Source organism: Musca vetustissima, unplaced genomic scaffold (genome assembly GCF_032173495.1).
Source record: "Musca vetustissima isolate MV318-11 ecotype Yass unplaced genomic scaffold, APGP_CSIRO_Mvet_v1 utg4715, whole genome shotgun sequence".
NCBI classification, from domain to species: domain Eukaryota; kingdom Metazoa; phylum Arthropoda; class Insecta; order Diptera; family Muscidae; genus Musca; species Musca vetustissima.
The window spans coordinates 129944-148207 of NW_026874466.1; the positions used below are offsets into that span (position 1 = coordinate 129944).

At 36.5% G+C, this 18264-nt stretch overlaps 1 protein-coding gene across 1 annotated transcript in view; it reads right to left on the minus strand.

Moving 5' to 3' along the window:
• LOC133333826 (plasmanylethanolamine desaturase 1) overlaps positions 1-8032 on the minus strand; it is a 29127-nt gene extending 21095 nt beyond the window's left edge. Inside the window, exon 1 of the mRNA XM_061542141.1 lies at positions 7873-8032. Coding sequence (XP_061398125.1) covers positions 7873-8032 — 160 coding nt within the window. The remainder of the gene's footprint in view (positions 1-7872) is intronic.
• Positions 8033-18264: the final 10232 nt, after the last annotated feature.

The following is an 18264-nucleotide window of genomic DNA, read 5'->3' on the forward strand; positions in this document are numbered from 1 at the left end:
TATTAGGCATCGCTACTCTTAAGTAAAAGAAAATGAAAATAAAATCAGTGTTCAAGAAACATTCAAACAAACATCAACGCGTCTGCATTATTCCGTTCATTTTGGTCCTTCGAAATATTGAGTGATCCCCCACCAGTGGTAAGACACTCAATAGAACCAGTAAAGCAATTTGGAATAAAAATCTGAATAAGTCGTCGTCGTAGTATCGACATAGTAAAAGAAAAAAAAATTATATAAAAAACATATCTGAACAAAGGAGAAAAATGTCTGCCAAAAAATTATTAAATCGCCAAAAGGAATTGGGTAATATGATCGGAGAACTCTTCAGGAGCAGCGAAAAAGTGCCGATGCGTGAGCCGCAAAGGCAGGATATTAAGAAGAAACTGGGCGAGACTTGGAAGGAGTTTGCCCATAATCATGGTTTATTAGAACCAATGCTGAAAATTGACGACGAATACCTAAAACACAACTATTATCAGCATGTGTACGAGGTTACAAGGTCAGCGATGGAAAATCTGGACAAGGAGGAGAAAACTGCCTTGGAAGATACTAAGATAATGGAACCAGAAACAAATGAAAACGTCATCTTTGGAACCCCGTCGACCAGTGGAGAGGTGCGACGGTCGGTAGAAGATGCAAGACGAGATGCTCTGCTAAACCAAGTAAGGTATAGCATAAGCAAATTTAAGAGGAGTATGGAAGAAGTACACTCCGTCACGGAGTTGTACGAATTGGATTTATTAAAAGAGTCCTGGGAAAGGCAAAATGCCACTATTGAAGGCATGAGGATGGAAGTCCTAATTCAGGATCCTGGCAACATAAAGGAGTTGCAGGATATTGAGGAAATAGATAGCTTATATGGAAAGTCCAAGAAGGAATTAGCCAGAAAAGCAACAGAATTGAAGGATGGAAGCAGGCGCGTTAAGGTTCCAGATGTGACAATACCAGATTTTTATGGAAAAATGGAAGAATGGTCCTCATTCCAGGACATCTTTGAAAAGCTGATAAATGAAGATATCAGATTGTCAGCAGTGGAAAAAATGTTTCACTTAAAGGCGCATATAAAAGGTGAAGCATTTAAAGTAATAAAGCATCTGGCTATAGATGCAAGAAATTATGAAGCAGCATGGGAAATCCTAAAGCAAAGGTACGGGAACAAGAGAATATTGTTCCAAACAACTATAGACAGGTTGCTCGATCAACCAAATGTAAGCAACCAGTCTTCACGGCAAATAAGGTCGTTGTTGGATACAACAATAGAGTGCGTGCAAGCACTTAAAGCGATGGATTGTGAAATTGATAATGCTGATCCAATCATCGCGAGAGTTATTATACGAAAATTGGACAAGGATGGACTTCTCTTATACGAGCAGTTTACCAGGAAGTCCAAGGAAATCCAAAAATTAGATGATGTGTTGGAATTCTTAGAAGAAAGATACCAGAATTTGGAAGCAGCAACAACGAAAACAAATTCGGTATTTTTACCAAGAGCACAAGCAGCGCAGCCAAATGCAGTAGTACTACAAAGGCAACAACAAACGCAGCAGAGATTTAATATGAATGGGAAGATAAGTTGCAGCTATTGCCAGAAATTGGGACATCAAGTGGATATATGCCACAAATTTTTAAATTTAACGGTCCCGGACCGGTTGGCATGGGCCAAAACGTCCAAAACGTGCTTTAGATGTTTGAAGCACAATTACAACATAAAATGTGAAAGTGATATGAAATGCAGTACTTGTGGCGTAAATCACCATTCGTTGTTGCATACGAATAAAAAGTCAACAACATACGTCACTAAAAGCAGGAAAAGTGTACTGCTGGCAACGGCCCAAGTGAGAGTGAAAAACAAGCATGGAGAATGGATAACACTGAAGGCTCTCATCGATCAGGGATCCCAAACTACATTTATTCGAGAAGAAGCGGCTCAGATACTACAAGTACCTCGGAATAAAACAAATATGGAATTGCATGGGTTAGGCGATCAGTTAGTTGGAGTAGCAAAAACGAAGGTGGAAATAAGAATTCATCCAAGATTTGCCAGCAAGTACTGGGTCGATGTAGAGGCTCTTGTGATGCCAACATTGGCGTCGGTTCGCCTGGACTCAGAGTACGAGGATGACTATGACTACTGGAAGAAATTTGAACTGGCGGATCCGAACTACAACAAGAGTGAGCGCATTGATTTAGTACTCGGCGGAGATGTATACGTGGACATAATCGAAAATGGAATTATAAAGAGGAATGGCATGCTGGGACAACAAACAAAGCTGGGTTTGATGTTATCTGGACCATTATCAATCCGACTTCCTCAACAAAAACGATCGGTGAATATGACAATGGAAATGGAAAGATTTTGGGAGATTGAAGACATCGACGCAGAGGATGCTTCCAATGAGGATGAAAAGTGTTTGGAGATGTATGCAGCGACTACAAAGAAAAACGAAGATGGCAGGTTTGTGGTGCAGCTTCCCTTGAAAGATGATAAGGTCTTAGGCGATTCATACAAAAAGGCAATGGCGCGGTTTATAAGTTTGGAAAAGAGTTTGAACAAGAACCAGGCGTTGAAGAAGGAGTACTCGGAGATCATGGACGAATACAAGGCGCTGGGGCACATGAAGGAGGTAAAGAGAAACGGAAAAGGAAAATATTACCTACCCCATCAAGCAGTGGTACGAGAGGACAGCTTAACCACGAAAGTCAGGGTGGTTTTCGACGCTTCATGCAGCACGACCAACGGAAGAAGTCTCAATGACATTATGTATGTTGGGCCCCGTTTACAAAAAGACATCTTCGATATATTAATTAACTTCAGAACGAAAAAGTATGTGATCATGGCAGACGTCGAAAAAATGTATAGGCAAATAATGGTCGACGAGGAAAGCCAATGCTATCAGCATGTATTATGGAGAAAAGAGGAGGATGGACCGGTCAAGGAGTACAAGCTGACGACGGTCACCTTTGGAACTGCCAGCGCCCCATTTTTGGCTGTAAGAACTTTAATGGAAATAGCCAAAGAATGTTCGGATACAGAAATAAGCAATATAATAAAAAACGATTTCTACATGGATGACTTGTTGACAGGATGCGATTCGATCCAGGGATGCCAATATATTAAGTCGGCAATATCACAACACCTGTTAAAATATGGATTCCATTTGAGGAAATGGTGTTCTAACAGTGGAGAAATAGTAGCAGCAAATGACACAACGGCACAAAATGAAGTAATAAACCTGCAGGAAAACGAGAAAGTCAAAACTTTGGGATTGCAATGGCGTCCAACGGAGGATACGTTTAATTTCAAAATATCGGAGCCAAATAATACAACATTCACGAAAAGGACAGCATTATCGTATTTGGCTAAGATATTTGATCCCCTTGGCCTGTTAACACCAGTGGTAATTACAGCGAAATTATTCATCCAGCACCTATGGCTGCTGCAAATGTCATGGGATGAGAAGCTGGACGAGGAGTTAGAAAAAAGTTGGTTGCTGATAGTAGAAAATGTGAAGGTGCTGCAAGGTCTAAAAATTCCCAGATGGATGCAAACTATGGAAGATATGGACGTATGGCTGTTAGGATTTGCGGATGCATCTGAGAAGGCGTATGCAGCTGTGGTGTACGTAAAGACTTCAGGTGGAGTGAAATTGGTGGCAGCCAAAAGTAAAGTTAATCCCATAAAAAATAGGAAGACTCTTCCAAAGCTGGAACTCTGTGCAGCTCACCTTCTAGCTCGCTTGCTGAGAAAAATCATGGATGTGGTGAAAAATAAGAAGAACGTTTATGCTTGGAGTGACTCGACCATAACCCTGGCGTGGATTGAAAACAACAACAACAAAGATAAATTTATTAGAACAAGGGTTAATGGTATAAAGAAGTTGTTGCCGGAGGTTCAATGGAATTATGTAAAATCGAAAGAAAATCCGGCGGACTTGGGAACTAGAGGATTATCACCAGAGAAATTAATGCATTGCGAGCTGTGGTGGAACGGTCCCGCGTGGTTATCAAAAGAAGAAAAAGAATGGACGATGCGACCGGAGAAATCGGTGATCTCCCTTATTAATGTGGCGGCAGAATCAACTTATCTGTATGATTTAACAGAAAGATACTCATCATACCAAAAAGTGCTGAGAGTATTCGCATGGGTGTTGCGGTACATAGGAAAGTTAAGGAAAAAGTCGTATCCTACAACATACTTGACGCGGGAGGAAATATCAAATGCGGAAAAATTGGTAATAAAAGGACATCAACAAGCCGAATGGAAAGCAGAAGTACGGCAGCTGAGAGAAAATAAACAACTGGATAGAAATCACAAGCTAGCGACACTTTACCCGTATATAGATGAAGATGGAATAATGAGAGTGGGAGGTCGATTGCATAACTCACATCTCACGATGAGTCAAAAGCATCCGTTTATAATTCAGAAGTCGAGACTAGCCGATATGATTATTAAAGAGGCTCATCTTAATACTTTACATGGAGGGAATCGACTGACGGAAAGTATAGTACGAAAAAAGTTTTGGATATTAAACTTGAAAAACTGCGTAAAGAAAATAACAAGGAAATGTGTCGTGTGTATCCGGTACAGACATCAGGATAGGCAGCAGTTAATGGGCATCCTACCGCAGTATCGGGTCAGTGTATCTGCACCATTTCAACATTGCGGTGTAGATTATGCGGGTCCTCTACAACTAATATTGAGAAGAGGAAGAGGTCAAAAATCGTTTAAAGGCTATGTTGCAGTCTTCACGTGTATGGCGACAAAGGCAGTTCATCTGGAAGCAGTTAATGGGTTAGATACGGAGTCGTTCCTAGCAGCTCTACATCGGTTCTTTTCCAGAAGGGGTAAAAGTAGCGACATGTACTCCGACAACGGTACAAACTTCGTAGGAGCCGCCAGGAAGTTGGATGCAGACTTTGCGCATGCTGTACGAAAGAATTCAGAGCTTGGCGAAATATTAGAGAGACAAAAGGTTAAATGGCATTTTATTCCGCCGGCAAGTCCTCACTTCGGAGGAATCTGGGAGGCAGCGGTGAAGTCCATGAAGTACCATCTCAGGAGAGTGATTGGAGAAAATAAGATGACATTCGAGGAGTTAAGTACGCTACTTGCGCAGATAGAGGCAGTGTTGAACTCGAGGCCGTTGTATGCATTGAGTAGCAGTGACGAGAACCTGGATGTTCTTACTCCTGGCCATTTTCTAATTGGCCGTCCAATATTGGATGAACCCTCTAACGACGATCAGAGTACAATTGGGTGCTTGGACCGATGGAAGCTGGTCCAAAAAATGAAGTCTCACTTTTGGAAGTGCTGGACGAACGATTACCTTACAACATTACAGCAAAGATACAAATGGAAAAATCGACAAGGCAATCTACAGAAAGGACAAATCGTAATTTTAAAGAATGAAGACACGCATCCAGCTCGTTGGCCGTTGGGAAGAATAATCGAGACACATCCGGGAAGAGATGGTTTAGTACGAACCGCAACCGTTAAGACGTGTAACGGCACGGTGAAAAGACCAATAATCAAGATATGCCCATTGGAGTGTGAGGAGTCAGTACAGGAGCCACAAAAAGTGTCGGTGAATTACACTCGGATGAACTTCGTACCTAAAGTCAATATGGGGTACGTGCTGGTGATTTTGATGATGATGATGATGGCAGGCCTAAGAGCGGATCCAATTGGCGCCAAAATCGGGGAAATAAAGAATTCAACAGTGGTGTATTTAGATCATGTGGGATCAGTGGACGTGGTGACCTCGACATGGAATCTGGTCGTCTATTTCGACATGAAGCCGTTCTTTGACGTGATTGAGAAGGCAGAAGGGGTCATCAGAACGATGAGAGGGACGTGCGAAAAGTTGCAGACGTTTCAAGGTCAATGTGAGCATATACTGGATACTCTGGACCGGCAAGTAACCTCAATGGAGAAGACGAATAAGTATCTATTTCCCATAAACGTAAGACGGTCAAAAAGAGCACCATTGGAATTTATCGGCTCGTTACAACATGTGCTGTTTGGAACCATGGACGCCGATGACCGAAGAGCCTTGGAGGACAACATGAAAAATATGCTTGACAATCAATACAACTTGAAGTACCTGGTTAAGCAACAGACTTCTGTGGTAGAATCGACGGTGAACATTCTGCGACGAACGACAGAGGAGGTCAACACGAATTTCAAAAAGATCGAAGACAGAATTCTCAACATAACCGAGACAATGAAGGAGTCGTATTTCGTGTATCGGGAATCCATTAAGTTCTTTATGGTGACTAAAGAGCTTCAGATAATTGTGGAAGAGAACGAGAAAATTCAAGCGAGTATGCTATCGTTGCTGATAGACATCAATCATGGGAAGTTGAATCCTTCGCTGCTTACTCCGGTCCAGCTGCAAGAAGAAATAGCTAAAATAACAGAGCATATTCCGGTGAATTTGAAGTTGCCGGGTAAGGCGGAAACAAGGTTGCGGAGCATATACAAATTGTTGAAGGCGAAAGCGACAATAATAGAGAATAATCTAGTTGTGTCTGTATGGATTCCGCTATTTCAAGATCATGAGTCCCAGTTGCATAAGATTATTGCCCTGCCTGTTCAAATTGGAAGTACTAAGATGGTGCCAGTGCTGCGGAAAAGATTTTTAATATATAATTTCAATATGGACACATACCATTTATTGTCACGAGCGGAGCTGAATAATTGCCAGAAATTCGATGACTTCGAGTATGTCTGCGATGGTGGGTGGCCTTGGCTAGATGCGAACGACAAGTCTTGTGAAGTCTCGCCACTCAAGCCTCTTAACAACCCTAAATGCCGTCTAGAAGAAACGAACGTCGACTCGTTTTGGGAAAAGTTGGAATTGGATAATAAGTGGATGTTCAAGATATTTGGGAAAACCTCAGCGCATCTCCAGTGCAAGCCACACCCGCAGAAGATATTGGAGCTGCCATTGCAGGGGGTGGTGGAGTTAGATCCAGGATGTACACTTCGGGTGCAAGGTACAACCATCTCCGCGCCAGTCAACGTGCAGTCGAAAAGAGTTATGGAGGAAAGGTCGATGCTGCTTACGGATATTGTGCAAATTACGGAGTGGAATGCGCAGCCAATGGAATCGCTGCTGATCAACCATACAACGCAAATTGATGAGGTCATGAACAGGCTTAAAAAGGTGGAGAATATAAAGGTCGAGCTACGAGGCCTCAATTTTCATCATATCAGTGGTCATTCATCCCTAATATTAGTAATCGTAGTTTTAATTATTTTCATTGTTTATAATTTAGTTAAATGTAATAGGAATCGTACTCGCATTGCTTTAGATTTTTCTAGAGATGTTAGAGTGGGTGATAACAGGTCATAGAGAAACACCATTATTTTAAAATTGGAAAATTATGTTTGTTTCCCCTGGGCAGCATGTTCGAAATACGTTCGAACAGATATTCTTTTAGTTTTGTTTAGGTTTTATTACCACTCTAGTTTTAAGTACTATTTTGTATGTAGGTATTTTTGTCACTATTTGTGTAGGCTAAGTAAATGTTTGCTCGCATTTTATTGCCGTTTCAAGTACTGTGTGTGATATGATCACACAGTTTAGGAATTTTACGACCCCAGGTAGGGGGTAGTTGTATTAGAAGAGTGCCCCTTAGGATCATGGTTGTGATAAGAATGACACACATGGTGGGAAACTCCAACGTTCACTGCGTTGTGGGAAATGCAAGAGTTAAATGATAAGAATATTGTATTGAATAGATAGGCTAAGAATTATTAGACATCGCTACCCTTAAGTAAAAGAAAATGAAAATAAAATCAGTGTTCAAGAAACATTCAAACAAACATCAACGCGTCTGCATTATTCCGTTCAGGTATATACCAACCTTGACTGTATAACTGGGCCAGCTCTTGAGCACCTTTATGTTGGGGACCCCATCGTGGTGATACTTTCTCCGCAAATGTTTGCTCCAACGCCGAATTGCCATTTGGGTCATCTTCATGCATTGAATTTTCTAAAATCTCCTGGTCACTTTTTAAAGACATCTGGAATGAGACAAGGAGTAAAACTTTTTTTTGCAAAAATATTTTACTTGTAGTCTTGCGTTGGTCTTGTTCTTAACCTTTCCGAAGGATACAAGTAATAAAACTAAACTTTATGTCACCATAAAAACCATCTATCAACGCAGGCTGTAGTCTTGTGGAAATTAGTACACCTGTTGTCGTTTTTACCTTGAGAAGCAAACATGTGCTTCAAAAATAGATGCATAGTCTGGTGTGCTATTCGTTGCATAGGCGGTATGTGTGTTAACCTTCCTTAAAACCACCCTAAAACCAATAGTTTTTCTTAAAAAAAAAACAAAACTTATTCAAAAGAAAACATACGATTGTGTATTGCTGTCGTCTATTGAATATTTACACCTGCCTTTCATATTTAAAATTCTCGCTTGAAAAACTTATTATACAAGGAGTAGCATTATTTCCCACAAAAACCATTAACATACTATGGCAACGACATAAAAGCATATACAGTCGAATTCGGATAAGCGAATGCCGTTTTATTGAAAAGTAAAATCGGTTAATTGAAACTAATATTTCGGGTGAATGTCAAAACACTTTAATTCGCATAATGAAAAATCCGTTTAAAATAAATATTTTCTTGCAAAACTGCAAATATTTAGAGACGAACCCCCCATAGGAGAAAAGTTTTATTTTACCCAACTGTAGTAAAGTTTAATTGTAATAAATAAAATATTAACTGTACTACAAGATTTTTGGGGTTGGGACATTTCAGAATGACACTTTCGCCATAGGAGTTATGGCGCGATGAATTTTTTTGTTTTTACGTTAAAATCTATGAAGAAATTGCATTATATCTCTGTTTGCAGCTATATAATTTTTGATTTGCTTTCTGTCAAATCGATTGAGGAATATATTTGTAGAACATGTTGTCGTTCTTACTCATCGCTTTGTGTGTCCTCTTTTTTCTGCATGGTCCAATAATAAAGAAAGAATAAATATAGAATGATGAAATTAATAAACACTGTAGACTAGTGTAATGTCTTATAATTTCATATTTACATATAAACACATCCAAGAGGTTGTTCTGTTTATTTGGGATGTTTTTAAAATGTTATTTATTAAAAAAATGTAACAAAACAATTAAAGAATGATAAGTCTTTCTCATAATATGGGGTTGTAAATATGATTATAAAATTTTTTCTTTCCAAAACTCCGAAGGATTTTACTCTCGAATCCGGTAATGTTGAATTTTAATTACAACTGACTATTAAAATATTGTTTTGTAATTTTTAAGACATTACATACACATATACAAATTAAGTCACTGTTTCGACAGAAAAGAGGCACCAAAAGGAAAAGGTTTATTCAACAAGTTCCATTAGCCTACCACTTGTTATAATACCATGATTTTCTGGAACCGTAATCTATTTATTTTTTGACATCTAAATATTCTACAAAAATGTCGCTCACAACATTGTAGGTAGGGTCGTTACAGACAAGCAATCGGCATTCGTATGTACTTTAACCCGATCCTTGCTGCAATTTTTTTTTATTTTGAAAAGTTTGATTTCTTATTCATATAGGAATTTTGTCATGAAAAACTTTAATCGATTCACTTATCCTTGTCATTTCAATATCACAGTGCCATATTTGCACATCCTGTGGAGTACACACGCATATGTAGTCATACTCGTATGTGAATGTGTGTGTGTTTATTCATGCATAAGATACAATAGAATTAGAATAGAAAAAGTAACAGTTGGCGCCTTATCGTGAAACGTAAAAACGCACAATGGGTTTATATTCACAAATGTACATACGTATGTATGAGTTCATGGCGTCGAAACGGTTAAATTTAAATTTACGTTGTATTATATATCACGCCACAATTATATATATATAATTACATTGGTTAACCTAATTTTGCAAATTACCATGTGAAACACTTTTTGAAATGGCTGATTGTTAGTTAAATATGCGCTGAGTTTCTGTTATGTGACATGCGGTGGGAACTTGGGTGCGTCTCCAGATTGCTGATGAACATGCTTTTATGGAACATGTATTTGCAGCAAGGGTTCTATTGTGTACAATTGCGGACTTAGGGTATTCAAACGCATGAATGGGTTCTCGCCTATAACAGGCATAAAATCATATTGAAACGTATCAAAAAACTTAAAAAACAAGCAAAAAGTATCAGTCGATGTATCCTCAGCCTATGGTTTGCGGATGTCTTCGAAAATACAAACTGGTTTTCTTATTCACTTTATATAAGGTATATGTTTTTATCAAAGAGGTTTTGGAATTAATTTTCCTGAGTTAATGTTGTTGTCGGTTATAAAATATTGACCCTTTGTGTGGGAGGTATCAGAAGGAGTGGAACAATTCGGACTTGATCTAGACTTGGTAAAGATAATAAGTTGTGCAAAGTTTGGTTCAAATCGGATAGTCCGTTAGCATGATATTATAAAATTTATTTATTGTGCAAAGTGCAAAGTTTGATATTATAAAATTAATTTATTGTGCAAAGTTTGGTTCAAATCGGATAGTCCGTTAGCATGATATTATAAAATTTATTTTTTGTACAATTTTGACAATTTTGTGGGGAAGTTATCAGAAGAAGTGGACCGAACTTTAACTGAGATTGGGAGAAAAATTTCGATGTCCAAAGTTTAGTTGAAATCGGCCGGCCAGACAGAAGATGGACGGACATTTGTAAATCGAATCGAAATTCTCTGAAACGGATTTGGTCCAAAGAAACATTGAGTATAATACAAATATTTAGATGAGGCACATTTTTGCAATATCAATGTGTATATAATCTCATTAGCCATAGGGCCGAGGATATATCAACTACGAGAACTTGCTACTGTCATGTGACACAACCACAATTGTAGAACCATCAAATTTGGTCGTATCGAAAATGTGCACCTTTGCAGGGCCTATTAATCAGATCGTAGTAACATATTTTTGCAGGTTCTGAAACAGACATATGTATTATGATAATCTAAATAACTTTCAAATAATTGACATTAAACTTGAGATCAATCAGCTGTTCTTCGCTTTCTGGGTGACATTATTAATAGAAATTACACCTGCTATTGTGTTTCCTAAATAAAGGTTAGTCGCATATCAAGTTGTTGATACTCATTGCCCATTCATTTACTCACGCACATGCTGTTATTCATCACCGGAGTGACTTAGGTGTGTTCAGCTGGGTCCATTCAACCACGACCATAGTTCCGACCAACTGTCAAAACTGCTATTATTGTGAACTTTAAGTAATTTCTCCACAAGAAATGCACACAGACAGCAATTTTGCCAGTTGTACTAAGAAAACAAACCAAAAAGCTATCCTGCAACCCCCAAACGTAAAATTCCGCAGACTAAATGTGTGCCTTTTGGTCGTTGAGTCGAACGAACTGATAAAGAGAAGATGATTGACAATGTTTACACTTCTTCCCTTTTCATGGCACACCGGACAGTCATTGCCATCAATCTCCAATTGACTGACTATTCCTGCAGATGTTTATCAATTAAAATTGTAGTGATTTTATGGTGGAATTGTGGTAAATATGGAATTAATTTATGTATGTTTGCTTGTGTGTATGGGCGTTCCGAAATGTTTATTTGTATACGAAATATTCATGGTAGGAAATATCGAATTAAAATAACGTAAATCTCTGTTTAATGGGACATTGAAATAAAATTGCTATTTTCACTAAGAAGCAAAAACCTACCTATGCACTATAGGTAATTTGGACTGTTTTTTAGTCAAAACGTCAATTTTTCAATTTTGGAAAATAATATCTTTTTTGATGGCAATAAAAAGAAAACATGTCAAAATTTATGATTCTGTAAGATTTTTTGCGTAAAAGTGCCTTAAAGCGGCGAAAATCGAAGCCAAACTCTACACCTTGAAAATAAAATTAAAGAAATAAAAAAATTTAAAAAATCAAGGCGTATTTTAAAACTTTTAAAACCATAAACATAAAAATTATGAATGGAGAGTATTAATGGTGGTGTGTGCTGTTTATTTAATATATAATATTTGTTAATACGTTTGTGTATAGATTCATAATTGACTATAATAAAAGAAATGTTTTTCTTTTTTACGCATAAGTCATTTTAGATAGACTTTTACTAAAATGTTTAAATTTGTCTGATCTTTTGACAACTGAAATATATTAATGAAAGCCTTCTAATGCCATGTTCTGACGGGCAATCGAACAACGTAGTTCGCTCTCAGAATTACGTACGTGAATTAACCCGTTCATACAACACTATTCATAATTCATGTTATCAGAGTTTTTTATTTCAAATTATTTGTTTCTTGTTTTACGCCAAAATTCTAACATATTTACATGAATCACATATGGATCTAAATAGAAAAATTAATTCTCTTTCTCCTGACTATAGTATGAACCCATATCTATTTATTTTTAATTCACGTTTTCCATTTTTTCTGAAAATATTGTTGTTTTCATACATTTTTATATTTTCTAAATTCAAATGTCAAATATAAAAATTTAGAGAATTTTTTGTGTGAGTGTCCCCAAATTTGTTTCTTGTTTTGTACGCTAATTAGAACCATGGGGAAAGAAATTCACATTGCATTATGTAGATAACAAAATTTACATCCTGCTGCATATAGAAAAACTTTTCATTCTTTTACTTTTCATTCATCATTTTCAATATTACTAAAAAAGTTTGAAAATTTTATAAATATTTTCAAGCTGTCAAAATTAATTTATTTTCGATAAATGCTCTCAGTTGTTAGGGATGGGACAAATTTCTTGGTGATTCAGAGAGTGATTCGAATTGAACAACGTACAAAAGTCGGTGTTCGCTCAGACAATTTTGTATGGGGAACTAAGTAATTACTTCATAATTAAGGGTCGAACAACGAATAAGAAAGCGAACAACGCTCGTCTGTACATGGCATAAATTGATTCCAATAGGACTCAAATTGCGTTTTTTGCGTTTTTCTTTGTAGGTAACTTCAGAATAAAAAACAATAATATTTTCAATATTTGGCTTGATGAAAGAAATAAAAGCAAGGAAACATATTGTTGTTCACAACGTCCCCGCAAGTAAAATTGCCAATAACAACAATATGGACGAAGAATACGTCAAATTAAAATAGGAAATTAGGTTATTTTGCATGCATTTGTCAAGATGCAGCGAATGACATAGGTAGATAGAACTTTTCCGCGAAAAAACGAATACACACGAATTTTGATTACAAAATAAATAACGAGACTCTTAAACCGCAAATAGGTTGTCGAAGGAAAGATTATGAGAAAAAATCTAAAAAGTGGAGAACAGGAAATGGCGGGCTTGAGTTCCCCTTAGAATATAAACCATCAAAAATTTACTTTTTTACATTTTTCAGGATTGATTAAAAATAAAAATGTGGCATATGAAAAAAATTGTTCAGTATATCCAGTGTTTACTATAATCGTGGTCGACTGTAGTAAGCATGGTTTTATCTCGTTTTTACATATTAATAACCTTAAGGAGTATAAGTGGGTACTGAATTAATCGTTATTAATGCATTCTGCAAAAACATACAATATATATATATATACATAATTATTCCTTTAAAAATCTAATCCCGGGGTCGAAATTTTGTTAATTTACTACCCTAATCGTTTCAACCGTTTGTTGTGTATAAGAAAACTAATGAAAATATTTGAGAAAGAATTAGCTTTCTTCGTTATATATAGTTGCTTATAACAGTTGTTCGTTATATCCGGTTTTTACTGTGGAAATCTTCGTTTTCTCTTTCTTGTACATATACATCATTAATTTTTGCCTCAAAAACAAGGCAAATTACCTATAGTGCTATGTGTGAATTAGAAATGTTTTACTAAAATTAATTCGATTGGAAAGTAAAATTTTATAGACGATCGAAAGTATATTCGAACCAATAATAGTCACTCGGATCTAATGTGGTTTCGGTATGTCAAATAAACGCCACAACCTGTTGAGTACATTTATTTTAGGGTCGTACCTAAATTCATGCATATGCGTACGATTTTATTCACCTAAAAAGTTAAAAACATGTATTTCAATTAATTAATACTCAAATACGCATTGCGTATAAAAATATAAAGTTGAAAAATGTCAACCTTGATAATGCATATTTTGGATTTTTTGTTTTTTGAAAATAGAATTCCAGATATTCAAATAATTTGTTTTTCTATAAATTTTTCGGTTAATTAAAGAAATGTTTTCATCAATTTTCGCCGTTTTAAATTGACACACAAGTAAATAAGGTCCTTGCGTATTTGGGTAATACGGACGTTCAACCAACCCTTTTAAAGGTGAGAAGGTGGGTATTTTAGTACGCCACGCATTGAATTTAAGTATGGCCCTTATATTTGAAAGAAAAGGCCATTTCACTCGGTAATACAAAAATGATTAATATAAGTAGTAAAATATATAAGTGGTAACAAATGTTGTTTTACGTAAAATGACAGAAAAAATAAAATAATAAACTGAATTTAGATATATTTTTTATCGGGATAATTTAAATCCTTCCATGACTTTGTTAGGCGGAACAAATAGCACTTCTTAAATGATTTTTTTATTAAATAATTTGTTTTATTAAATAACTGATTTACATATAACCGTTACAGTCAATGGAGAGATCTAATCATTACAACATCATATTTTAATTGGATAAGGAAATCTTAGTTTTTTTTTAACAGAACAAAACTACAACGCCGTATAAATTGGTCTGTTCTCGTACTGCAAGAATCTACTAATCTACTTACTATTTTTTCCGATATCATAAAGGAAAATTGGTTATTGTAGTAAAAATTTTACATTCTACCAAAAACATCGTACACAAACATATATAAATTGATAGGAAATATGAAAGAGGAATACGAAGAGTAAGTGACAAGCGTTAAATCCAGCACAATGTAAATGTATTATTACGTGGCTTTTAATAGTAGCAGTAGTTTAAGTGATGCAATTTATATTTTTTTTAAAAGGAGAAGACATGTGTGCGTATGATCAATATCAAATGTTTTAGCAGCACTCATACGCTACATTGTACGCAAAAACTGCAAAACATCCCGGCCATGGCATAATTACACATAGTAGTCTCATGCAGACGTATGATTCCAATTTTTTCATAAATTGTCGCATTTCAAATACAATAGTGGAGGCAAATTATTTTTTTATTGCCATTTTAAGGTTTTCATTATTGAATAATTTGGATCCTAAAAAATAAAAGGTATTCCTTCCATAGAAATTGACATGGACGAACAACAACTAATTCGATCTATCATGTCCACACTCTTTTTACGAAAACATTGAAAATAAATAGTGTAGTTATTATATAAATTACATTCCAGCCTAAAAATAAACGGCTTCTACGAATATATTGATGTAATTAGGAACATAAATATATTGTGGACGAAGAATAACACAATAATTCAATTTTGCATTCTACAAGTATCGAAATAGAAATACCAAAAATAGAATAAAATAAGTTGAGGAAATGCCCGTTTTCGATTGTTGAGTGTATTTTTGGTTTATTGTCCGCAAATGTTTTACCAGAAGTTCGAGTAACTGATGATGAACTATACATTTAATTAATTACCTGTAACTACCACTGGTTAACACATCATGCCTTAGGCCAGTATACAATCGTTTCGTTAGAATAAATGATACATAGTATGTACATTTGATTAGTGTGTTATAGTCAGCTACTTGTGTAAATACAAAGTATACATCAAATTCATGTTATTTATGTATAGCAAATTATATTGTAAATTATATTGTACTGACCCGGGCAAAGGTTTTTTGCCTTCAAATTTTATTATCACTGCAAGTCTGATTCCCTTGCAAAGTCATAACAGATTTCTATTTTGAAGAATAATGCAAGGCGCAATAAATCGACATAGCAATTTGTGTTCAAATGCCGATTACTGAAGCAGAATATTTCACAGAAATACTCCTCATCGCCCATAGCGGAAGTGCATGCGATCACGAACATACACGTAATATATAGAGATAACAGTTCATAAAATTTAAAATATTTTATAAAATTAATTCAGTACACATATATTAATTCAATGATATTTTTGTTATTGAGTATTCAAATATATTGCTTTTGTCTCTCTGAAATAGCCGATTTAGAAATAACTAAAGTTAAAAACTTGCCTATAGAAAATCGGTAGAACACCTCTTGAATATGTACTGATGTGTTGAGGACTTCTATGAAGCGATAATTTTTTCAACTTTGAAAATTCGTACGTCGACGTAACGTTCATATAAATACATGTGTTCTACTTTTGTGGTTCAAGGCATACTTCTCAATTCGCCTCTAATTGTTGTGCCAAAATTGAGCAACCTAAACCGTTGATAGTATTAAATTGGCATTTCTGGAATAAGTTTACGGCTACCCAGATCTACTGCTAATGGCCAGTTTCTTTGTCTGTTCAGTTTACGACGACCCAGATCAGCTGCTTTTGGTGTGTTTTCTTCTAATGCAGGGGAGTCATGCATCTTGCCAAAGTGTTGTATGCTCTAAATAATAATATTCCTGTACGTTATGCACACTTCGTTAGCAATGTCCGAATTAATGGAAAAAAAAATAGTTTTGTGAATAGTAATTACGCGCCAGCTCAATCATTCACCTAATTTATTTTGGTTCCTTTTTTCGCCTAATCAAACGATATTTGGCGATTATAAGCCTTTATGTCTGTGTATTCAACCATGGGCCGTCCTTTTGGTTTTTAAATAAATGAATATTATTTTTTGGAATTCCATTCAGGTCTCATGTCTCAAGTCAAGACCCCAAACACCCCTAATATAATCAGCATTTAGCATTAACAAGAATAACAATAACATGTGCAAAGCGTGAGGCGTTGTCGGCATTTGAATAGGCTGTGATTTGTATGGTGACTCTATTGCTTGTAGATGCGTGCGTGTTCGTATAAATGCGACGGGTGACTGTCAGACGGGTTGTTTAACCAACTGACTTCAATGACGGGAATGAGCAATGAATTTGTATGAGCAATAGACAAAATTATAGTTGGAGTCAATGGTATATAAATGTGTGTGAGTCTGTGCAAAATGCTGATTTGTTTTATTTTTCTGTTGCTATTCCTGAACAATTGTTTAATGAAGACATTCCGTATGAAGGAAATTACGAAAACGATGGTGTCATTAGCGCCTAATGCCTACTCCATACAATAATTCAATTTCCATGGATACCCTTCCATAGACTCTTTCGTAAAGTCGCCAAATACCAAATACTCACTCACCTCCGTTATTGCGAAAATTCAGCGACGTCACAAACTCGCTGGGTGACTGCTTGTTACAAAAAATGTTCCAAAATTGAATTGAGTTCAACACTCCATGAAGTAACTAAACGCCTAAAGCTAAACGGCCGACAAACTAGTGAACCAATCGATTGCAACAGGGACCAATCAACAACACCCTTTCAAGTTGGTTAAAACCACTAGTTCATGCCACAACAATATACAATTTACAGTTATTTAAATGACGACGAGGTGATTTCTTGTTCTCCGTCCTACGCACTCCGCATTGTTGGTTTTCTCTTCATAATATTGATTGGGCGAAGGTTAAACTTTTAACAAATTTTTCTTGTGACCCAAGTCACAGCCTGTTGTCCCGTTTGGGGAACTGCATGCACGGAACACAAAACACTCACACACAAACACTTGTTCTGCTTCACTTTAGCTGGCTCCGAGTCTGTTGGTCTACGCCTCACAGAGTCTCCAGTCTGAGTATGTTTTACGGATGACACAAATGACACGTGATTCCCGATATAAGTATAACCGACAGAGTGCCCTTCCGCAGAGGCTCCAAAAATACTACTACTACAACTACTACTAACGACGCTTTTAACGTAGTGAACAATACTACCAGCTTTGAAATAGAAAATCGTAATCCACTCCGACCCAACAGGGGCACATTGTCACCCCCGCTCCTTGCATGAGCCGCTACTACCCTTATAGTTACCGTTTCACATTGACAGTTACGTTCAGTGGTGTTTTAGCATAGCACCCAAAAAGCTTTCCGCGTCCGTCTTACAGGTTAGCTCGTTGGAGCTTTTTGACGCTACTTTATTAAATGTCAGCTTTGATGCCTTTAAATATACACAGTGAGAATGTCTACGAAATGTTTTGACAGTTTCCAAGACAACACACTGTTGGTCACTTAAATTAAATGTGGGTATGTATGTATGTGCATACTTTCTTTAATTAGTCTTT